The following is a 24980-nucleotide window of genomic DNA, read 5'->3' as shown; positions in this document are numbered from 1 at the left end:
GTTTCTGAATTCAAGGAAAGTATATTTTGTGAATTCTTGTATAGGGTAGAGATAATTATTTCTTTAATGGATTGTTAAAAGACAGTGTCCTAGGGGAAATTTTATTTTTTTGTATGGTAACTATATTTACTTATTAAATACTATTTAAGTTTTCTAAAATACAACTTGGAAATATCCAGCATGCATGTTTAATCTCAGTAGGGTGAATTCAAGACCAAGTATACCTGTTACACGCATCAAGGCCAGATGACAAATTACCCTAGTCGTCGTCATCATCGTCTTCACGTTTTCTTTTCAATGCATTTGATGATTCATTGGCAGTATTTTGTGATGACACCTTGTTAGTGGTTATAAGACTGTTTTGGGGCCCAATTAGCAATGGATTAATCAGAACATTCTGAACTGATGTTGCAGGAATTGATGCTTTTACCCGTGGGGACTGAAAGTGGGCATCTGGACTGTGAGGGGCATCGGAACCACTACTTTAGTTGAAACACACGTGGTTTGTGGGGTTGGTGTGCCAAGTGTGGGAGTACTTGGTCTGCTGGTAACTGAACCAACACTTAGTCACGGATCTGTTATTCCTCCACAGAAATAGATCCCCCTTTTTGTACCTTGTTTCCCTGAAAATAAGACTTAGCCGGACAGTCAGCTCTAATGCGTCTTTTGGAGCAAAAATTAATATAAGACCTGATCTTATTTTACTATAATACCAGGTATAATATAATATATAATATAATACTAGGTCTTATATAATATAAGACTGTAAGACCGGGTCTTATATTAATTTTTGCTCCAAAAGATGCATTAAAGCTGGTTGTCCGGCTAGGTCTTATTTTTGGGGAAACAGGGTAGAGACTTAAGTCTGTAATTTGGAGCAGTCAAGTGGTATCTACCAGGTGGCAATCTAGGCTAGAATATGGTTTGATCAGTAGAAAGGAGTTTGAGTTCTTTGCCTTGCAATATCTAATAAAAAATCTCTTGGGTGGTTGCTTAGCTCAGTTGGCTAGAACGTGGTGCTGATGACACCAAGGTTGCCAGTTCGATCCCTGCATGGGCCTCTGTGAGCTGCACCTTCCTTAAAAAATAAGTTAAAAAGGAAAAAATCTCTTGGCAGAGGAGAGGTAAAAGATTGGTCAGCACAACACTGGATTGCCAATTGCACACCATCTGTATCAATGGTGGCTTTTTTAGCGTGACCTGAGTAAATTTTTGCATCATCTAGAATTGTGGTCACATATCAGAAGGCAAACTCCAACATCTGATTTGTAAGTCTTGGCCCATGTTCCGTAATCCCCGTATCTTTCAGGATTTGTACATTTTCTGTGCATCTTTGGCATGCTCTTGGGAGAAGCCATCTTGCCAGATTCCATGATATCTGGTGATCAGACTTCTCGAGCTAAATCACCCACATTAATGTGCTTCAGTCCTGACCTTGGTGCAAGTTCTTTGCCTAGTGTGGTTTTTCCAACCCCTGGTGCACAGGACGTTCAGAAGCAACATCTCTAGGAGAAATTTTTTTAACCAATCTTTATAAGTTAAGGACTTAATATTAAATTCTAGTACAGGCATTCAGTGAGGAATTAGATGAAACCATCTGTGCCTGGTTTCTGATGATCAGATTTAAGAAAGAAATGAAATTTTAGAGAACCTAGAGAAATAGTTGAAACTATATGTATTAAGTGATCTTGTGAAAATTATAACAGCAACGTACCTCAGTATTTCTTTGAGTAGTACCTTAACTTTATGCAGTAGATGCATTTTTGAAAGGGGTTCTCAGATGAGAGCTGACTTCAGACTGTTGAAAGTATTTTACAAGTTTACAAGTCTAAATAATATTTCTACTACCTTGTCCCCTGCCCTCCCGAAGAACAAGAAAGTAAAGCTTTCGTGTGTTAGAATATGGACTAATACTTGATTGAAATGACAGGGCTTTACCACACAGAATGAAAGAAGCAATGTATTGTCAACCATAGGAAGGACCTAACATGTCGTCATTGCCCTAGTAATATAAATTACTATGCAAAGGACCTTCATGTAACTAAGCGAATAAATGTTTGAGGGATCCTTTAATGGAGAATAACTAACAAAGAGAAGGATTTTAATTTTAATAATGGCTAACCCTACTGAGCTACGTTAGTGTGTTCTAAAAGCTTTATATGCGATGTTTCTGTTAAATGAGTATTGTTTCTATTTTGTAAATGAGAAAACTAAGCTTCACAGGTTTAGCAGTTTGTAGTAAGATGACATAGTTGGAATTCAAATTCAGGTTTTCTGTGTAAAGCTTGTGCACTGCTGTGTCTTGTATGTATTTTTTCAGTTTATTCTTAACATCTGTTCCCTAGTGGACACAGGATACAGTTTGGAGCAAAGGAAAAAATCTAAACAGAGTTAGGGTTTTGTCCTTACAGCTTAGTACTCTCTAGTAGAAGAGGGCAGGCGTGGCTCTCAGATGGGAAGCAGCCTGGGCCTGCTGAGAAATTCTTTCCTTCACACGGCTTGCTTTGAACACTATAGAATGTGTTGACGTTAATTTGCATCTGGTAAGTAGACTGGCAGGCTACAGATACATTAAAATTCTCTGAGTTTTGTCAGAGGTGGCTTCCTAAACAACCTGATGAGATCCCGACCCTGGTTGAGCAGTATCATCAACAGGTAGACACCTCTGGCAACTTAAAGGGGAGGATGTTTGGACAGCCCCCGGGATTGATTTCAGCTTGGACAGCTCTTGGTGTCCAGTTAACCTCTGGTAAACTGCATTAAGGAACTTACATCCTTTGTCTTTGATTAATACTCAAGTATTTAATAATCATACAAATAGTTATCATTACTACAAATGCTTCAAAGGTGAATGACAGTACAATGAGCGCATAAAAGAAGGTTTTGATCTGGTAGGGGAGGTGGGAAAGGCTTCTCCTGAGGTGATTCTTTTAACTAAGAAGGGTGAGTTCAATTAACTAGTAGGGAAGCCCTGGTGGAGAGTATTGGCAAATAGAGAGAACAAGCGCATTCTAACGGCTGTGTGTTAGGGAACCGAAAAAGATCATTGTGCCTGGAGCAGAGCTGGGGAGGGAATATGGAGTGAGATGAAACTGGAAAGTAGACAGGAGTTAGAGCAGACAGGCCTTGTATATATAGATTTTTGTGTTTATCTAAAGAGTGGGAAATCGTTGACTTTTTTTTAAGGGGTAAGTATTAATCACGTGCTCAGATTAGTTTTTGAACATGCCACACCTATTTAGGTGTTCTCTATATGAGCGTGAAGGTAATTGGGACTGCAGTTATGGTTGGAGGAGGAAGAGGAGACCAATCTGGGGAAAACTGGGTAAAAATCAGTAGAATTCAGTGATGGTTATAAGGGATGCTGGAGCAAAAGCTAGAGGACTCCCTAAATTCCTACTTGATTAACCAACAAATTCACTTTAATTTGCTTTTAAAGTCTGTGTAAGTTGTTTTTGCAGTGTTGTAATGGCCAAAGCTTAGTTTCCAGACTTGTATTTAATACCTTATAGCACTATTGTTAAAGTCTTAGCATCACTGAGTACTGTGCAAGTTTTAATCAGAATTCATTTAAACTTAGTCGTTTGCTTCCTAATTCCCCACCTCCTTGTCTTTGTTTTCTCCTGGGCAGTATTATTATCCTTTGCTTATATGAGAAATTTCAAAACAAAAATTTTTTTGGCAGGGGATTATTGCTGTTCCTTGATTTCTAAAACATTTCATTGAGGTATAATTCACACACCATATATATACATACATATATATATGTATGTATATATAACTATATAAATACATATATAACTGTGTGTGTATGTGTGCGTGTATATATATGTGTATATGTATATATATATTATATATAGTTAACCAATTTAAAGTGTATACGTAATTCAGTGGTTTTTAGAATCGTTGTCCAACCATCACAACATTCAATTTTAGAATAATTTCATTACCCCGGAAAGAAATACAGTGCTCTTTAGTAGTCACTTCTCATTTCTCCCCAACTCCCCCAGTTGTACAGTCACCAATAGATTGCTCTCTTCTGGACATTTCATATAAATGTAATCCTATGATACCTGTGTGTTTTTTTTTTAATACGACTTTTTAAACTGAGCATAGTATAGTTAAGGTTCATCTGTTCTGTAGCATGTATCAGTACTTCTTTTTCATGGTTGTATTTCACTGAATGGTTATAATGCATTTTGCTTTTTTAATGTTTACCGGTTGATGGACGTTTGGGTGGTTTCTACTTTTTAAATGGATTTTTTATGTGAACATATACTTTCAGCTCTCTTGGGTATTTATACCTGGGAGTGGAATTGCAGGGTCATTAGTATGTATTACTATGTTTCATTTTCTGAGGAACTGCCAATCTTTTCTAAAGCCGCTGCATCATTGTACATTCCCACTAGCAATGTATAAGGGTTCCAGTATCTCCACATCCTTCTAACACTTTTTATTGTTTGTGAGTGTAAGCAAAGTGAAGTGATACCTCATTATTGTTTGGAATTGCATTTCCCTGATGACTAATAATGTTCAACTTGATTTTTAAAACAAAGGAAGCACTTTGATTTCATTGAGAATATGAAATTGGAAATGTGTGGTAATTTCATGTAATTGCTTAGAGACAATTAGTTTTGCTGAATTTAAATTTGTTCTTTTTTATTTTCATCAGTTGTATTCCCTGAATGACTACAAACCACCAATTTCTAAAGCGAAAATGACCCAAATTACTAAGGCAGCCATCAAAGCTATTAAGGTGAGTAATATTTTACTCTTGTGTTTTCAAAAGAAAATACTACACTAATATTTTGGAGGTGGCATAATTTTTACAGATTATATATTTTCTTCCTCTTTACAGAGTTAATACATGTTCATGGGGAAAAACACAAAAATGAAAATCTGTCACCTGCAAACTCTCCCACCTAGAGATAAGCACATAACATTTTGATAAATATTCTTCCATAAAGTTTGAAGCAGCCATTTTTCCTTACTTTTTTTAGGCCGGTCAAATTTGAGATACAGCCACATTGTGGAGAATGTGTTCAGCACTGTTCTTGGCACAGTGACTTTACAGAATCTTGAAATGATTTCATAAAAGTTTTCTAAATAAAAAATGACGTATTGATTTTTTTCTCATTGATTCTATTATAGATTTGGAAATGGGCCATTAATGGAAAATAATTGAGCCTCATTGTTTTTTGACATTGTGGAAAGAGGCCACAGGCACTTAGCCATTGCTCCTTTATTGACTCATAGATACTTCTGAAAATCTCAGGAAAAGTTTGAACCCTCTCTAGAGAAGTACACATATGCACAAAATTTCTTGGCTTTAGGGACCTTTTGAAACTCAGCCACAGACATTTCTCCAAGAGGTTCCTGTCCCCAAAGCTAAGACACCCTGCTTTTAGTAGGGTGTTAAAATTGGTAATGAATGAGTGCTTAATTTTAATTATTTAGGTATTAATCCATGAGTGTTTGGTGTTATGTTTCCCTGCTCTGAATAAGAACATCAGCCATAACCACTGCACCAATTATCTTAAATTGTCTTTGAACAGCAGCATTATCTATTGGAGTTAACAAATTCCTCTGTACAGAGAATTACTTCTAGCAGAAAATTCATATACTTGGATGATTTTGCAGTGTTTTAATGGCCAAGTCTTAGTTTTCAGACTTGTTAATATCTTACAGCATTACACTTAAAACCCCTGTATTTATATGCAGAATAATAAAAGTGGGGCTAAGACCGTCATGAGTAAACACATTTAAGCCAGAGAATTCTTAAAAGAAGTGATTTGTCAGAGTATCTGGTAGGTTTAGTGTAGAATGTTGTCTCTTGTTTTCTTTGTCTGTGCTATTCTACATTGTGATCTGATTTTTATTATCCTGAGAAGGTGCAAACATGTATATTGGTATCATTTTTATTCTGTAAAAATTAGTAATTGATGCATTTTTACTAACTTTTTTGTTGAGCAAAAATACTTTTTAATTAGAAGACTCCTTAAGGCATAGGTGTTAACATTATTTCCATTTTTTAGATGTTGGAAGAGAAATTAAGGAATTTGCAGTACTGAGAATAAGTAAAGCTGGATTTGCATCCAGGTTCATCTCAATCAAGAGTCTAAACGTTCTATGATATACTTTAATATTTTATCTTATTATTGCTATCTTTATTTTTATTTCGAAAAATATTCAAACAGATGTAAAATACTAACACAGTCTTTCCTTAGATTTTCCAATGGTGAACATTTTGCTACTTTAGGTTTATTTCTACACACGTGGGTGCGCACTTTTTCTGGCTGAATCATTTGAGAGTTCCATAGTCATTCATAATAGCACTTAATCTTTAAATATTTGAATTTGAATCTCCTAAGAACAAAGACATTTCCTAAGTAATCACGATACACTGATCCCATGCAAGAAATTTCCCTTTGGGAGTACAGCACTAGGAATAGAGACAGTGGAAATGTAATGTCTGTATGTGATGTCAAAGGGGTAGGAGATGAGTAAGTGGGGTTATCACTATGTGAGGGGTGTAAATGATAAATGTCTAATTATTACAGTGTTTTGTACACCAGAAACTAATAAAAAAAATAAAGGAAAAAAGAAATTTCACTTTGATCCAATACTTTTATCTAATACACAGTCCCCATTATATTTACCAGTTGTCTCAATATTGCCTTTGGTAGCTGTCTCATGCACCCCTGCTCTTTCAGGATGCCGCCAAAGTCACACATTACATTCATTTGTCTTGTCACCCAGCCTTTTTGTGGTTTTTTGTTGTTGTCATTGATGTTTTTGAAGTGTGTAGACCAATTGTTTTGCAATATTATATTATTTTAAAACTGCATTTAGTATATATATAAATTGAAGTTTGAACTGCCTTTTAAATCAGATTTAAGTATAATACTGTGTTTCACGTTGTGGTAAGTTGTTGGGTTTTTTTTTTTTATCAGCATTTAGAGAATGATTATTTTCATGAGTGCTTGTTAACATTGAACACTGTCAACAAAACCTCACAGAGAACTTGTGGAAGAAGAACTATGTTAATTAATAAACTTTGAGTTAAAGTTTAGTAAGCATTTTTACTGTTACATGTTAACACATAAAATAACTACTCTGTTTCCCCAAAAATAAGACCTAGCTGGACAATCAGCTCTAATGCATCTTTTGGAGCAAAAATTAATACAAGACCCGGTATTATATTATATTATTATATTATATTATATTATATTATATTATATTATATTATATTATATTATATTATACTATATTATATTATATTATACCTGGTCTAATAATAAAATAAGATCCAGTCTTATATTAATTTTTGCTCCAAAAGACATATTAGAGCTGATTGTCCGGCTAGGTCTTATTTTCGGGGAAACATGATAGGAGCAAGAAGCACTGTCAAGATGTTTTCAGAAAATTATTACTTAATAAATACCACTTACTGATTAATTATTTAGTATTTTGTATATTGATTCTAAATGTCTATAGGCACCTACATATAAAGTGCCTAATAACTTTTAAGTAGTTGTTTTAGCTTTTTTACTTTAGTAACTTAAACTGTTGAGTAAACTTAGTTTCTAGGAAGGCAATTTTAGTGAAGCTTAAACCTATTATAGATTTTCATTTGTTAATGATGAGTAATGTGGTTTTCCTTTATTTTTGATTTTATAAATATTGAATTTTATGATGCAGTTCACCTCAATGTTCTTGTCTCTTTAGCCTAGCGATATCTCATAAAAGTATAATTTGTGAGATCATAAGTATAAATAGAAGCACAATTCAAGTTAGTTCTTTAAACAGAAATATGCTAATTATATAATTGCCATGGAGATTTTATAATTTATTAAGCACAACTTCTAGAAACTTTTTGTTTAATCTCTAATTTCCATTTTCTTTCATTTTCAGGTTTATTCATAGTGTTGGTTATAAAACTTGAAAGTTTTTCATAATTGATAGTATCTTATTAACTAATTTTTAATCTGTGTGCTCACTTCATGTCTGCTGATTCATTTTGGCGGATCCTTTAGAACCTTATACATCCTATATTTAATTGTATGTACTTGGAGTTTTATTTTCTGGGAGAAGCAGGAGATAATGAAGTTGAAAACAACTCCCTGGCGTACATTCACTAATGCTGTTTGTTGACAGTTATTTGATTTTTCTACTACCCTAATTTAGTGAAAAAATGATACTATAGGAAATCTTTTCCTTCCATGAAAGTAAGAATATACATCTGCCAGTGTGCTTACCACAAGTATTTTGCTGTCAGCCTATTTGTGAAAATAAGCTTTCATAACGACTGAGCTAGAATTCTGTATCTGTTGACGTAACACACTTTAGATACACAGACCATAGACCTCCTTCCAGGTTCCCTTTGCTAATTAGATATCATAGAGCTAGTTGCTTATGGAGGTGAGTGACATGAATGGTTGTCTCAGAATTCATAGTTAAAATTCATTGTTTTGATAGACCTATGAAACTATATTAAATCAAACCCTGTGTTTAGAAGAAAATCCTAATCTAATCAAATAGATTTTAAAACCATGCTTCACTTTTTTTTCTTTTAGTTCTATAAACATGTGGTACAGAGTGTTGAGAAATTCATTCAGAAAGTAAGTATATAATTTTCCATATATACACTAAATGTACTATAATGATAAATTAATGCCCTGTGCTCTTCTTTTTAAATCACTGTTTGGATGGACTGTTCACAGTGATTCCATTTATTAGGTTGGTGCCAAAAGTAATTACGGTTTAAAAGTTTAAAAATAATTGCAAAATCTGCAATTACTTTTGTACCAACCTAATATTTTATTTTCTAATTAAGTAAAATGAAAGTGCCCTTTGGTTAATGTTAAAAATAATAGTGGTCACGTAGATGTTTTTGTTAATTTGCATTGCCACAATGAACATCTGTCCCTTGGAAAAAATGGTGTCAATATGACTTTTTAAATGAAATTACAAATTTGTTGCCTTTTATAGCTTTTAAAGAAATTCTCTTTTGTCACATCGAGCTGAATGCTAAGAGAGCAGCTCTCCGTGTAGATAAGGTGTGGGGGAAATATTGCTACCAGCTACTCCTCTTCTGTCGATTTTTTTCTCATCCATTAGGGTATTATACATCTCGACACATTATATAGACCTGAAGTTTCATTTTCCAGGGTAAGCAGAGGGAGATGAGGTTGAAAGCCGCTGTCTTGTGCACAGTTAGTAATGCTTTTTGTCACCTGGGTCTGGTGACTAGAATTTATAGTTCTTTGCTCTCTTCTTTGTGATCCATGCCCTATTGGTGCCACAGTTTAGGGCAAGAGTACATAGACCTAAAACTTAACAAAGTGATACTAGAGAAAATCTGTGTTGTAATTGAATTTAGTTTTTCTACTCTGCCCATGTTCATGTGGCTAAGTGGAAGCAGAACCAGTTTTGAGAATCAGGTAAATGGCATTAAGGATTCAGCGAGGTTGCGATGTTTCTTGAACAAAAATAGTTGATTGGGAGAAGGGTGAATGGATCAAAGTGAGATTCCTGTCACTAACTAGCTAGGGAACTTAGAGTCAGTCAGTTAACCTTTATGTGATTCTGTTTTTCCCTTTAAAGTTTTGTTTTCTCAATACTTAAAGTATTAGTGAAAGATACTTTGAGATGAACCACTAGTGAATTAAGGCTAAGACACAGGGTAGTGTTTTAGGTAAACCAAAGTATAAAATAAAAATGTTGGTGGTTGGAAAATTTCATTGTTCTAAGGCTTTTACAAGTCTTTTTTAAAGGTTCGAATGTCTGGAGAAGTGCTTAAACTTTTTTGTATGGAGGAATTACCTAGGGATCTTATTAAAATGCAGATTCTGATTCACTAATGTAGGGTGGGACTGAGAGTTCGAATTTCTAACTGTTCCTAGATGATGCCTTTGCTTTTAGTTCAGAAGCCACAATTTGAGTAGTCGTGATTTAAAGGATAAATATGAATTTATGGATAAATGTTTTTTGATGATTTGATTTGGAAAAGGGCTCTTTTAATAAAGTATTTCAGAATCTTAGGAAGACCCTGGGTGAGTACAGTTATCTTTATTGTGAGATAATTGTAGAGTCAGTCTGAAGAAGCAAGTCAGTATCTGGGGGAAAATGTTTTTTCCTGACATGAAGGAAAGGGGTGGAATTTAATCTTTATAGGACACTGCAAGATACGAAATTCCACATAGAAATAAGAAACCTATTGAGAAACTTTGTACAGTATGTACAATTTAGAATTGTTCAAGTATAGTTTTGTAAAAAGTGCTACAATTACAAACCACATTTAAAAAGTTCTTAGTAGAGAAACAATAAGACAAACTTATACCCAGTATAGTACACAACACACAAATTTGTGCCTCAGCTGTACAATCTAAAAGTCAAAGGTCCCAGGAGAGCCATCCAGAACTTACAAGTACAGTCTTCAGAGGTAGTTTCTGGCCCAACATTTTGATCTTCCTCTGCCTCTGCAGAGAAGTACTTCTCAGTCGATCTTAATGAAGCTTTGTATACAGACTCCTTTTCATGGTTTTGTAGAGCTTCAGTTTTGTCCAGACTTCCACATTGTTTAGTCATTATGCTAAGTTTCTCAGCTTTACCTAGTTTGCCAGCAGCCTGAAAGACATTTGAAATGTGACATCCAGAATGATTTTGGTGTCTTTTGCAGTTAAGGGATTCATCAACAGTTGTTACGCCACAGCGCATGAGGTGTACCGTCTGTTCCAACTGTTCCGCCACTTGTGTGGTTGGGTCACAGCCTACCACCCCTTCCTTTTGTGTCTTAAAGTTTCACCTTAGAACACCAAAGAGGCATGACATTTCCTAGTCAATGTCTAGGGGAAAATTTAAATGGTTTTGCCCCCTGCCCCTGTATGAATCAGCGATTCAGCAGTGGGTTAATGTAATGGTAAATTAAGTTGTATATTTTTAATTAAACTGTCTATTTTGAGGTAATTTTAGGTTTGCGTTTAATCAATAGTAGATTATGGTAGGGGTGGCCGGTTAGCTCAGTTGGTTAGAGCGTGGTGCTAATACTGTGTTTCCCCGAAAATAAGATCTAGCCAGACCATCAGGTCTAATGTGTTTTTTGGAGCAAAAATTAATATATGACCAGATCTTATTTTAATATAAGACTCGGTATAATATAATATAATATATGATATGATACCCAATCTTATTTTAATATAATACAAGATCTGGTCTAATGGAATGTAATATATAATATCGTCTTATATAATATAATATAATATAATACTCAGTCTTATTTTAATATAAGACCGGGTCTTATGCAACATAAGACCGGGTCTTATATTAATTTTTGCTCCAAAAGACGCATTAGAGCTGATGGTCCAGCTAGGTCTTATTTTCGGGGAAACACGGTAACACCACGATTGCTGGTTCAATCCCCACATGGGCCACTGTGAGTTGCGCCCTCCTTAAAAAAAATACACACACACACACACACACACACACAAATAAAAATAGATTATCGTAGTACAATGAAATCTCATACTCTTCACCCAATTCCCCGCAATGGTCACATCTTTTATAACTGCAGTATAGTATCAACTAGGACATTGACACAATCCACTCACCTTATTCAGGTTTTCACCACTTTTACATGCACTATCTGTACTTAGTTCTGTGCAATTTAATCACATGTGTTGATTCATATAATGGCACCATAGTCGTGATGCAGAACATCATTCAGGGTCCATCACGTTTCCTTGTTTGTATTGCCACACTGAGCTCTCCTCCCCGCCGTCCCCAACACCTGGCAGTGACTAAGCTGTGTTCTCTAGCTCCATAATATTGCCATTTCAAGAATGTTATATAAGTGTAGTCTTTTGAAATGGACTTGCTTTTCTCAGTAATTTCCTTGGTATCCATCTAAATTGTGCATGTGTATCAATAGTTCCTTTATGTTGCTGAGCAGTATTCCATGGTCTGCACGTACCACAGTTGGCCTAACCATTCACCCATTCATCCGAGTTGTTTCCCTTTCGGAGGCTCTTATGAATAAAGCTGCTGGGAACATTCAAGTTCAGATTTTTGCATGAAAGGAAGTTTTCATTTCTCTGGGATAGGAAGTGCACGTTTCATTTTACAAGGAATCGCCAGATTCTTTTCCAGATTGGCTGTACCATTTTACATTCCCACCAGCAATTTTTCCACATTCGTGCCATCATTTGGTGGTTTTTATTTTAGCTATTCTAAAATAAAATGGGTAGTGATTATCTCATTGTGGTTTTAATTTGCATTTCCCTAATGGCTGGTGATGTTGAACATGTTTTCACTTAATTTGCCATTTTCAGTGAGTTTTTTTCCATGTTTTTTCCCATTTTCTAATTGGATAGTTTGATTTTTTACTGTTGAGTTTTGAGAGTTCTTCATATATTCTAGGTGCAAGTCTTGTGTCAAATACATATGGTCTGCAAATATGTTTTCTCAGTTGTAGCTTGTCTTTTCATTCTCTCGTTTTTTAGAGGACTTTGGTGAGTTTATTTGAGCTGTCTTTTCATTCTCTTAATGCAAGGTCTTTTGCAGAACAAAGATTTTTAGTTTGGTGAGGTTCCAGATTGTATATATATATATTTAATACCAGAGGAAACTTTTTTTCCTCCTTCCTATTCTTACTGGAAGTTTAATATGGGGGAGGAGCACAGATAAAACACAAGTAAATGTGGAGTGCAGGGTTGTAGGGAAACTGACGCCCACACCACCTGCTTTGTTTTCTGCTCCATCACCCCGAGGCACTTGAACATTGTGAAACCCACTTTGTAAAACCACTGGATTAGGATATTGTTAATAGCGGGAAATACTGTTTTAGCAAATTTAGAAGAAAGTTTGTTATGCACATTATATATAGTCAAATAAGAAATCGAAGAAGATTTGAAGTGTTATTTAATGAGAGTAAACTTGTAATTTGGGGAATCATCCACCTCCGAACACTACAGATTATTCAGTTTCTCTCTACTTTCCTTCACCACCATGAACAAATAGTGCAAGGAAGGGAGGAGTGTGGCTGCAGTTGGTAATGTATTATCTGGAGTTGCGTGTCTTAGCTATGAAAGATTAACAGATGGATGATGATAAACTAACAACATAAGATGATTTCCTGTGGGCCAGGAACACTACTGGGCCTCTCGTGGGGGGTACACTCACATTTGAGTGCTTGGGCACAGACAGTTTGAAAGGAGTAAATATCCAGAGTCTCACTTTCCTTGTGTGCTTTCTACCAAGATTCCTTTGCCCTGGGATATTTTAGTTCAATTCTTTGTCATCCACATCCCTTAAATTTGCATTTCAAATATATCTTGAGTTTATCAGTTGTCGTTAATCCTTAAGATGAGAGACATTTTTGCCTGTTGTGTTTTATTTAAGTAGTCAAGGATGTTTATATAAATGTTTCTTTTTATTGTGAAATATATGGACACGTATACAGAAAAGTGCAGAAAACATGTGTAGCAAAATTTTTCAAAAGGGAAGATCTGTGTAACTACCACTCACTTGAAGGAACAGAGCTTTGGCGAAAGCCCCCCAGATCCGCAGCAACTCTTCTGATCTTATCGCTCACCCTCTCAGGGAGGTCAGTCTGACTTCTGTGTAACCCTGTCCTTCTGGTACAGTGGTGCTCTACAGCCCTGAGTTCTTAAACAGAGCAGTGTGACCTGCCTTTCAATCGTATGTAAATGGAATCCTGTACTGCGTATTCTTTTGTACACAGTTCTTTTACTCAATATCGTGTTTAGGAGTCATTCCTATTGTGTGTAGCAGTATTCGTTTCTTTTCATTTTACACACACACACACACACACACACACACACACACACGAATATGTATATATTCCGTTATGTGAATAAACAGCTTATCCATTCTGTTGGTAGACGGTGTATATGTTTTCGAGTTTTTGGAGTTCTGACCAATGCTGCTGGCCCATTCTTACATATGTGTCCTGTACAGCTTGCATTTCTGTGTTGGTGGAATTGCTGGGTTGTAGGATATGCATTTCTTCAACTTGGCTAAATGATACCAAATTAATTTCAAAATGGTTGTTCTAATTCACACTCTCACTGATGTGTGTGTTTATGTTGCTCCCATCTTTACCAACACTTGATATTTTTAGACTTAAATTTTTAAAAAAAGATTTTATCCTAATATCAGCTTTACTCAAGTAGTTAAATTCCAGCCAGCATTGAAACTTGTTTACCAAGATGTTTTTTAGACTTTTAATGATGCATCAAATAGAATAAATTTCTATAGTCATGGAGCAAAATGTACTCTAGTACCAAAACTGAAAAACAGTAGGTTGCTTTGTAATTCCCATTACTTTTCTTCAGATTCGGTGTATCACGTCTAGCTCAACATCAGATATTTTACTAAGCTGTGTATTAAAGTTGCAGTTGTTTAGCTTCGTTTCATCAGGGACTGGGATAATTTTTCTTGCTTGTCGTGTCCCTTCCTCCATGGTTGTGTAATGACATTCTGTCTTGGGGAACGTAGTCACCCTCCTTCTCTTGCTTCCGCACTGTTGTGACCAGGTTCTGTGAGTGTGAAGAGAGCAGTTGGTGATTCCCCATTACCCTCTTCTGACTTAGTTGTGTGGAAATAGAGTTGCTGGTGGGGACATTTTTGCGGTCCCACACTTTTCGGGAAAATTTGAATCATAAGTCTTGAAAATGACATAGAAGTAGTATGTGTGCCATTTAAAAGAAAATACTACTTCATCTGTCCATTTATTTTGTAGTTTTAAGTTATGTAGTTTAATGCTATTTCCTTAAGAAATACTGTGTAGATTGGTTCAAAGTTAGCAGTGAAGATCATGTAGGCTCAATTAGGAATGTTATATATTTTTAGTTTCTGTTAAACCTTCCTTCCCAATCTGTATGCCTTTTATTCATGTCTTACTGCATTGCCAGGACTTCTGGTGTCATGTTGAAGAGCAGTGGTGAGAGGGGCATCCATAGCTGTTGTCATGCCTACCTGATCTCAGTGAGGGGGCATCCATAGCTGTTGTCATGCCTACCTGATCTCAGTGAGAGGGGCATCCATAGCTGTTGTCATGCCTACCTGATCTCAGTGAGAGGGGCATCTGTACCTGTTGTCATGCCTACCTGATCTCAGTGAGGGGGCATCTGTACCTGTTGTCATGCCTACCTGATCTCAGTGAGGGGGCATCCATAGCTGTTGTCATGCCTACCTGATCTCAGCGAGAGGGGCATCTATACCTGTTGTCATGCCTACCTGATCTCAGTGAGAGGGGCATCTGTACCTGTTGTCATGCCTACCTGATCTCAGTGAGAGGGGCATCTATACCTGTTGTCATGCCTACCTGATCTCAGTGAGAGGGGCATCTGTACCTGTTGTCATGCCTTCCTGATCTCAGTGAGAGGGGCGTCCATAGCTGTTGTCATGCCTACCTGATCTCAGTGAGGGGGCATCTGTACCTGTTGTCATGCCTACCTGATCTCAGTGAGAGGGGCATCTATACCTGTTGTCATGCCTACCTGATCTCAGTGAGAGGGGCATCTGTACCTGTTGTCATGCCTTCCTGATCTCAGTGAGAGGGGCGTCCATAGCTGTTGTCATGCCTACCTGATCTCAGTGAGGGGGCATCTGTACCTGTTGTCATGCCTACCTGATCTCAGTGAGAGGGGCATCTGTACCTGTTGTCATGCCTTCCTGATCTCAGTGAGAGGGGCGTCCATAGCTGTTGTCATGCCTACCTGATCTCAGTGAGAGGGGCATCTGTACCTGTTGTCATGCCTTCCTGATCTCAGTGAGAGGGGCGTCCATAGCTGTTGTCATGCCTACCTGATCTCAGTGAGGGGGCATCTGTACCTGTTGTCATGCCTACCTGATCTCAGTGAGAGGGGCATCTATACCTGTTGTCATGCCTACCTGATCTCAGTGAGAGGGGCATCTGTACCTGTTGTCATGCCTTCCTGATCTCAGTGAGAGGGGCGTCCATAGCTGTTGTCATGCCTACCTGATCTCAGTGAGAGGGGCGTCCATAGCTGTTGTCATGCCTACCTGATCTCAGTGAGAGGGGCGTCCATAGCTGTTGTCATGCCTACCTGATCTCAGTGAGAGGGGCGTCCATAGCTGTTGTCATGCCTACCTGATCTCAGTGAGAGGGGCATCTATACCTGTTGTCATGCCTACCTGATCTCAGTGAGGGGGCATCCATAGCTGTTGTCATGCCTACCTGATCTCAGTGAGGGGGCATCCATAGCTGTTGTCATGCCTACCTGATCTCAGTGAGGGGGCATCTGTACCTGTTGTCATGCCTACCTGATCTCAGTGAGGGGGCATCCATAGCTGTTGTCATGCCTACCTGATCTCAGTGAGGGGGCATCCATAGCTGTTGTCATGCCTACCTGATCTCAGTGAGGGGGCATCCATAGCTGTTGTCATGCCTTCCTGATCTCAGTGAGAGGGGCATCTGTACCTGTTGTCATGCCTACCTGATCTCAGTGAGAGGGGCATCCATAGCTGTTGTCATGCCTACCTGATCTCAGTGAGAGGGGCGTCCATAGCTGTTGTCATGCCTACCTGATCTCAGTGAGAGGGGCATCTATACCTGTTGTCATGCCTACCTGATCTCAGTGAGGGGGCATCTGTACCTGTTGTCATGCCTACCTGATCTCAGTGAGAGGGGCGTCCATAGCTGTTGTCATGCCTACCTGATCTCAGTGAGAGGGGCATCTATACCTGTTGTCATGCCTACCTGATCTCAGTGAGGGGGCATCCATAGCTGTTGTCATGCCTACCTGATCTCAGTGAGGGGGCATCCATAGCTGTTGTCATACCTACCTGATCTCAGTGAGGGGGCATCCATAGCTGTTGTCATGCCTACCTGATCTCAGTGAGGGGGCATCCATACCTGTTGTCATGCCTACCTGATCTCAGTGAGAGGGGATCCATAGCTGTTGTCATGCCTACCTGATCTCAGTGAAGGGGCATCCATAGCTGTTGTCATGCCTACCTGATCTCAGTGAGGGGGGATCCATAGCTGTTGTCATGCCTACCTGATCTCAGTGAAGGGGCATCCATAGCTGTTGTCATGCCTACCTGATCTCAGTGAGGGGGCATCCATACCTGTTGTCATGCCTACCTGATCTCAGTGAGGGGGGATCCATAGCTGTTGTCATGCCTACCTGATCTCAGTGAAGGGGCATCCATAGCTGTTGTCATGCCTACCTGATCTCAGTGAGGGGGGATCCATAGGTGTTGTCATGCCTACCTGATCTCAGTGAAGGGGCATCCATACCTGTTGTCATGCCTACCTGATCTCAGTGAGAGGGGCGTCCATAGCTGTTGTCATGCCTACCTGATCTCAGTGAGGGGGGATCCATAGCTGTTGTCTTGCCTACCTGATCTCAGTGAGAGGGGCATCCATAGCTGTTGTCATGCCTACCTGATCTCAGTGAGGGGGCATCCATAGCTGTTGTCATGCCTACCTGATCTCAGTGAGGGGGGATCCATAGCTGTTGTCATGCCTACCTGATCTCAGTGAGAGGGGCGTCCATAGCTGTTGTCATGCCTACCTGATCTCAGTGAGGGGGGATCCATAGCTGTTGTCATGCCTCCCTGATCTCAGTGAGGGGGGATCCATAGCTGTTGTCATGCCTACCTGATCTCAGTGAGAGGGGCATCCATAGCTGTTGTCATGCCTACCTGATCTCAGTGAGGGGGCATCCATAGCTGTTGTCATGCCTCCCTGATCTCAGTGAGGGGGGATCCATAGCTGTTGTCATGCCTCCCTGATCTCAGTGAGGGGGGATCCATAGCTGTTGTCATGCCTACCTGATCTCAGTGAGAGGGGCATCCATAGCTGTTGTCATGCCTACCTGATCTCAGTGAGGGGGCATCCATAGCTGTTGTCATGCCTACCTGATCTCAGTGAGGGGGGATCCATAGCTGTTGTCATGCCTACCTGATCTCAGTGAGGGGGGATCCATAGCTGTTGTCATGCCTACCTGATCTCAGTGAGAGGGGCATCTGTACCTGTTGTCATGCCTTCCTGATATAGTGGGAAAACTTCTAGTTTATCACTGTTAAGAATGATGTCAGTTTTCAGTTTTTTTTATAGAGCCCGTACCTCTGGACCGTGAACTTCACATGTGCTTTTCTTTTTTTTTTTTTTAAATCCCTCTTTGGTGAAACAGGATGGCTGGAGTGGGTTGGAGTTGGATATTTACCTTCCCCATGTTGGTTAGGCTCTGGTTACACTCCAGCGGGTCAGGCTCAGGTTAAGTAGTTTGTGCAGAGAGCAGACCATGTTAAGCACAGAACACTGCTGCTGGCTGTCTTAAAATGATTCCTTTTCTCCTGCTGTGCCAGAAGCATGAGAGGATTTTTCTACAGTATTCACCGTGAGAACTCCTGGGGCACGTATCAGGTACAACTGGCCTGGGACAGCCCTCTGCTGACCTGCTTCTGGCGGCATCGTTCAGTGCTTTGCAGGGACAGCCACATGTTCCTGTTTCTACCATTGCAACTTTGTTTTCTTTAATATCAGCTTTTAGTAGCTGAAACTGGCAGCACAAATTCTAGTAATAGAATCATTACATAAAGTGTGCTCGTATATTGCAAAGTGTGTGGTCCAGTTCACCTAGAGGATCTTTTTGTCAGAAAGCTGACTCATCCTATTTAGATTAACAACTCAGGTAACATTAGAATAAAAATCACGCAAATATGTTTCAAGGTGCATTCTGTTAATGTTATTGCCTTCCTCACCCCCACAAAGGGTTACTTCTTTGTAACACAAGACATTGGAAGTTATTAGTATATAGTTTGAAGATTAAGTAGCTGAAAATTTAATGAAATAGCTTTTTAAAAAAATATTCAAAGAGTAAAAAAATACCTCATGCCATTGGAAAGTCTTAAGAATTCTTATTTTCAGTGCTGGTAGAACTTGAAGAGGAAATTGAGAGAACATTTCAGGTTTTTGGTTTTAATTCTCCCAAGTTTCTAGTTGGTGACTTATCCAACTTTAGCAAATATTAAGTTATTTAAAAACATTGAATTATACTAACAATTTTTTTTTATTTTATTTTTTTTTTTGCCATTTTATGTCACTAATCTACCAGTGAAGGCAGTTCTATCCCACAACATCTAATTATGTAGTACGTCTAAAGATATTGTGGAAATGTTTTTTTCGTAGGCCTTATAGCTAAAACTGCTCCTGTATTTCTGAAGCTTGGTAATCTTCAGAAAGGCCCATTTATTGTATGGTCCACTCATGATTCTTCTGTATCATGAGCTTATAATCCAAGTTTCTTTTTAAATAAATCAAAGAAAAGGTGTATTTGTTTTTTTTAAACTCAGTGCATTATTTATTTTCTATTCAGTGTTAATTTTTAAAGCTCTTACCAGCAACTTATAAATTACATCCTGCTTTCCTCTCAAGATAATAATACATTCTACATCAGATTGGGAAGATAAAAATGCCAGTAAGTCAGCTAATAGATAATTATTAATCACCTGTTTGTGGCATTAGGAAATAGATAATATTTACCAAAGTGGATGTCCTGCTTTTCGTTACATTTTAAAAGTTTTCTGCTCTTCTCTGGCATGGAAGTGTTGACTGGCTAGGTACATACTTCTCTGAATGTAGGGCAGTCAAAGGAAAAGCGCGTTGGCCAGACAATGGGAACTGAAGGACACATGTGCTAGATTTGGGGCAATTTGAAGGAAAACTAACTATTTCAGACTTTGAAAGATGATAATTTTAAACAGCAGGTATTTCTGAATCTTGTAGATTAAACCTAAAACTTTAAAACCCAAACACTAACATTATTGCCCTTTTATGTAATACTCCAAGTACTTAACAGCCAGAATCTTGCGGTAGGTACTTGTGAATTGGTACTAAAGGTCCCTTCATATTTTTGACTTTTAAAGACCGTAAAGAAGGATTTTAAAAAGGACTTGAAGTAACATATGAAATACCATGTTTTTTGCAGTGAAATCACGCATTGTCTCAGCTAAAAATCCTATTAGAAACGTGTAAGTGTATTCCAAGTGGATTGAAGGTCCTTTCTCACTGGTACTCAGGTTTCCAGAAGAGTTTTTGAAGAACACAGTTTTGATTTAGTGCTGTATGTGATTTCCAGGAAATTACTTTGGGTGAAATACTTTATAATTAGACCCAAAAGTTGAACCTGCTTTTTGCAGCGGTGATTCTACTTTAATCAGCATATGTTTGCGAAGCAGGTTTTCTTATGCTTTTGGATGTGGAGACAAACTAGGAGCGGTGAGCTTGTTAGAAACATGATTCTTCACCAGCCAGGCTGGCAGAGCTTGTGGCAGGAACGCAGGAGACATTGATGTTCCCACTTTGAGTTGTGGATGAGAAAGTTGGGAAACGTTTGTCAGTGGGTAGTTAGAAAATGTTTTCATAGGCTGGATTCCGAGAGTCAAAACTCTAATGTCTCATCTTTCTTACATTTGTCATACGGAGAAAAGTTTTGGAACTTTGGGCTCAGTCTATCTAGAATGTTACAATTTGCAGTTTGTTTTTGTTCCAACATTACTACAGAAACCCTTTAATTATGTGTTTCAGATGAAGTGTAATACACCTTGGCAATGCTTTCTCTAGAGCCCTTGTTTCCTGAATTTGCTTCCATGTGGCTTTGCAAAATCATTAAACAGAATTAATTATAGCAGTTTCTTATTTGTCCTTTTTTTTGGTCAGTTCAGGACAGTTATTCAGTCCTGTTTTAGAACTTAGGTGAGTGGCAGTTGAAGTGAGTGTGTAGAGTAGCCAAAGCAGATTCTGCTTTTTGGGGGTTGGGGTGGGGTGGGGTGGGGTGGGGTGGGGTGAGGCGGGGCAGGGTTACTGTTAATGCTGCATTTTGTGCCAAATTCCCTAAGTAGGTTCTTTAAAATGCCATTCCAGACAAAGATGGTGTGGAATAGTCAACATCTGAATACTTGTTACCTCAACATGAAGAGTGTTTTTGTGTTTGTGTAGGATTTATAATGATTTTTGTCTATCAGGAATTTTACCTTCTTATTTCTTTCCCTTCCCACTTTTGTTTTTTTTATCAGTGTAAACCAGAATACAAGGTACCTGGACTTTATGTTATTGATTCCATTGTACGACAATCTCGACATCAGTTTGGTCAAGAAAAGGATGTGTTTGCACCCAGATTTAGTAATAACATCATTAGCACTTTCCAGAATTTATATCGTTGCCCTGGGGATGACAAGGTAGGCTGTTTTAAATAGATACATTACCCTTTTGGTCTTAAGACTCCTTAGATTATCTTAATTTATGATTTTAGGTTATCCTTTACTCTTAGTTATTCCTGATTCGAATCTGCTTGTTACACTATCCATGTTCCTTTTTGTCCTTAGAATCTTCTTAAGCAGTGTGGAAAGATGTTGATTTTGCTGCTTTTTAATTTATTGAAGCAATTAGTGTTAAAGTAACTTGCTATCGTAAGCTTTTGGTATTATACTAACAGTTTATGTATTTACACACGACCAATGCAGAATTTTATTTGACCTCGTTTACCTATTTAGTGTCTGTAAAAAATGGATTTTCCAAGCAATTAATAGAAAATAACTAAATGCATATCAGAATTCTTTTATGGTAGAGTTTTATTAGTGCTAAAAACCACACCACAATGTCTGCTAGATCTGAATGAATAAATATTCTTTACCACATAAAAAGGAGGCTTTAGACCCTAAGAGAGAATAAAAAGGGGTTGTTTATCTTCGTGTGTGCTCAAAAATATTAGAAGTTTACTTATTTTGGATGCTGATTTGGAAATTTAGTATGCTCTTCTGACAGGGTTGATTGCAATACTGATTATGTCGGAAACGGTAAGAATAGATGAAGACTAATGGTTGCTTTAAGGAAGAACCATAAAACTTAAAAGCATACCACATCTTTCACTTCATCTCGAGTACAGCAAGATTAGGTAGTTTTTACTTTTAATAATTAAAAATGTTATTATGGAGATAAATTATTGTATCATTCTTTGTAAACTATTCTTGGACATACTTCTTGAGACAGAAGTTTGTTTTTTTAAATTACTTTGGTATTTTGATAATTCTGTGCAGGCAAAAGAATTTTAAGAGACCTGTTGTAACTGATTCTTAAAATAGATACCTTAGAATCCCACCTAGAATAACTCATTTAAAATTTTACGTATACATTTTTTAAAGTAAGTTAAACACTTTGATTTAGAAATTTCACTAGTTTGTACTTGGATTTCTGTCACTTACTATGAACAAATCAGTGTTAAGTTTGTAGACTTCATAATAAGAGTGTTTCTCAGGGAGTTTAAGATACTAATAGAGTTTAAGATAATGGATTTTTTTTTAACCACAGTAGGAAAGATTACATTGATACTGTAATATCAGTCATAAACTAGAAGCATTATTTGTTTGTATGTAGAATGATACATAGAATGATACCTTTCAGAGACTGGCTTATTTTTGAAGTACAGGATGAGTGTCTTGGGAACTGGAAGATTTTTTTCTATAAAACAAAAGACTAAGGTACTTTCTAAGTGCTCACGTCTTAGAAAGGAGAGTCAAATCAGAAGGTATGAAGCATTTCTTTGTGTAATTTTCTTATGCTTCATTTGAAGTACAAAAATTTGCATGTTAATGTAGTTTGAAAATTCATCAGTATAATATTGTAAGGGATTTAAAGGTGAACCAGATCTTCATTCTTAAAATTGCTTATTTTACTATTATAAACTATGTACATTTAACAGAAGTTAATACTTAATTCCAGCCTATCATTTAAATTATCTTCCTAATGGAGTAAGTAATGTTACAGTAGTCAATAACTAATACTTAGTGTTGTTTATATAACTTTTATATGCTGATAAGTTGTGAAAGAAAGTAAGTTTAGTTAACTATTTATGTGAGGAAATAACCTGCCCCTGTCCTTAGTTTTAAAATGAAAATTTGAAAAACTCATATAAGATAAGGACTCTGTCTTGATGTTACTTATTTGTTTAAAAGATAAACAAAGTTAACAATTCCCTGTAAATATGACTTGAGTGCTGTGTTGACTCCTGACCTGCCTCAGCAGCCTTAACGCAGTTTCCTAGCCAACCATGACCATGATCTCATCGGGCTTCAGTCACATGGAAGCTGAAACCTAGTTGCCATTTCCGCCTTCTGCTAAATGTAGTTTTCATTTACCTTCTACATCTGTCAAAATGAACTTTTTTTTTCACGTGAGTTAGTGTTAGCAAATGCAAAATTATAGAAACATAGTTTCGGGGTGGAAAGCACTGGAGAAGTATTTTAGTCCTTCCCACCCACTGCCCAACTAGTTGCTATTTGACTGTGCTAACATTTGGAAATCAAAAAAATAAAATGTCCATTTTCTTTATTTTCCTCTAGAGTAAAATAGTGAGAGTATTAAACTTGTGGCAGAAGAATAATGTATTCAAGAGCGAGATTATTCAGCCTCTTTTGGATATGGCAGCAGGAATCCCTCCTCCAGTTGTCACGCCTGTCCTGGCCAGTGCTACTGCTGCTATGAGCAATACCCCAGGTACGTTGCTTTGATCGAGTGTTCTTTTCCGAATATTCTGCTCATACTTTTCAGGTGATTATTCATATGTAAAATAACAGTTTGGCTGCAGGAGAATTTGTCTAGCAGTGGTTAATTGAAAGGGAAAGTAATTTAAAGGAAAAATACAATCAGAAATTATATTTGTATGTAATTCTTTCTAAAAATTAGGGAGCTGAATTGTTTTAATCCCTAGAAACATAAATATAATGAACTTTGGGAAATGGATGTATTGCTTAGGTTTTTTTCTGATTTAGGCTGTCTGTAATCTTTAAAACTTGTATGCAAATCAATTTGATATTCACAGTATACCACAGAAACTTAGCATTTATAAGGAACCCTGGAAAACTTATTTAGTGGAGTCACAAATACTTTAGTACTAAGCTTTTTGAGGTATTTAAATGAAATTTATAATTTTTTATCATCATCCAAGAATTACATTTGTTAACATTTTGGTATATATTTATTTTATGGTTTGTGTGTGTGCACGCATGTGTGCACAAATTCTTAAAGAAAAATAGTTTTATATTGTACACACTATTTTACAGTTTTTCGTTGATTGTATTTTGAATATTTCGTTACATAATTGAATTTACTTCTGTAGTAAGACTTTAAATGAGTGCTAAGTATTGTAGGCTTCTTTAAAGTAGTAGCTTGCTTAACTGAAGACGAGTAGATAATCTTTTTGGTACTTTATTTTAACCTAACTAATTCTGTAATGATTTTTCAATATAGAGACAATAAAAATATTTATTTAAATTTGTATATATTTTATGAAAGTGACAGCAAATCTTTCTACCTTTTCAAGCCTTATTTATTATATATTTATTGGGTGTGATGTCTTTTTTAAAAGGAACTCCTGTGACACCTGTTACTCCAGCCACTGTGGTCCAAGGTTTACCTGATCCGTGGGTTTCCCAGATAGCAAATACTGATACGCTCACAGCTGTAGCTCAGATCCTGCAAAGTCCTCAAGGCCAGCAGGTGAGCAGCATTTTGCTGACAATGATTTGGAACTTACTATATTTTCCTAATGTATTATTTCATAATATACCACCTAAAGAATATGTGTTTTTGTTTTGTTAAAAATAGTATCACACTATGTATAGTATTGTGTAACTTGATTTTTTCATTTAGTAATGCACCCTGAACACTTTTATGTTATTATAGAATGTTTTAGAAAAAGTTAATTTTTCACAAAAATTATTAATTTAGTGCACATAGTTTCTGCCAAACATTATTAGGTACTATTGTTGCTCTAGTAATGAGACAGGGAGGTCTTCTATTAGGAGAAGATGTCTTCCTATGTTACAGGAGACAGACAATAAAAAAGTATAAAACATTCTTTAGCTAGTGATATGTGACTTGAAACCGTAAATCTTTAGAGTAACTAACTGTTTGAGGGATGGGGTCATAA

The 24980-nt window shown here is 37.2% G+C and overlaps 1 protein-coding gene and 1 pseudogene across 14 annotated transcripts in view; one reads left to right on the top strand and one right to left on the bottom strand.

The window, feature by feature from the left end:
- SCAF8 (SR-related CTD associated factor 8) overlaps nucleotides 1-24980 on the top strand; it is a 200964-nt gene that overhangs the window by 28112 nt on the left and 147872 nt on the right. For all 14 annotated transcript variants that reach the window (XM_088795355.1, XM_088795354.1, XM_088795350.1 and 11 more), the window contains 5 exons: nucleotides 4673-4756; nucleotides 8577-8621; nucleotides 21070-21231; nucleotides 23392-23545; nucleotides 24417-24547. In XM_088795355.1, coding sequence (XP_088651481.1) covers nucleotides 4673-4756; nucleotides 8577-8621; nucleotides 21070-21231; nucleotides 23392-23545; nucleotides 24417-24547 — 576 coding nt within the window. The remainder of the gene's footprint in view (nucleotides 1-4672; nucleotides 4757-8576; nucleotides 8622-21069; nucleotides 21232-23391; nucleotides 23546-24416; nucleotides 24548-24980) is intronic.
- On the bottom strand, nucleotides 260-1427 carry LOC109456796 (transcription initiation factor TFIID subunit 9-like; annotated as a pseudogene).

This window comes from Rhinolophus sinicus, chromosome 2 (genome assembly GCF_057876585.1).
Source record: "Rhinolophus sinicus isolate RSI-liver-muscle chromosome 2, RSI-T2T, whole genome shotgun sequence".
NCBI classification, from domain to species: Eukaryota; Metazoa; Chordata; class Mammalia; order Chiroptera; family Rhinolophidae; genus Rhinolophus; species Rhinolophus sinicus.
The sequence above is the reverse complement of the archived record's forward strand: the minus strand, read 5'-3'. Positions and strand labels throughout refer to the sequence as shown.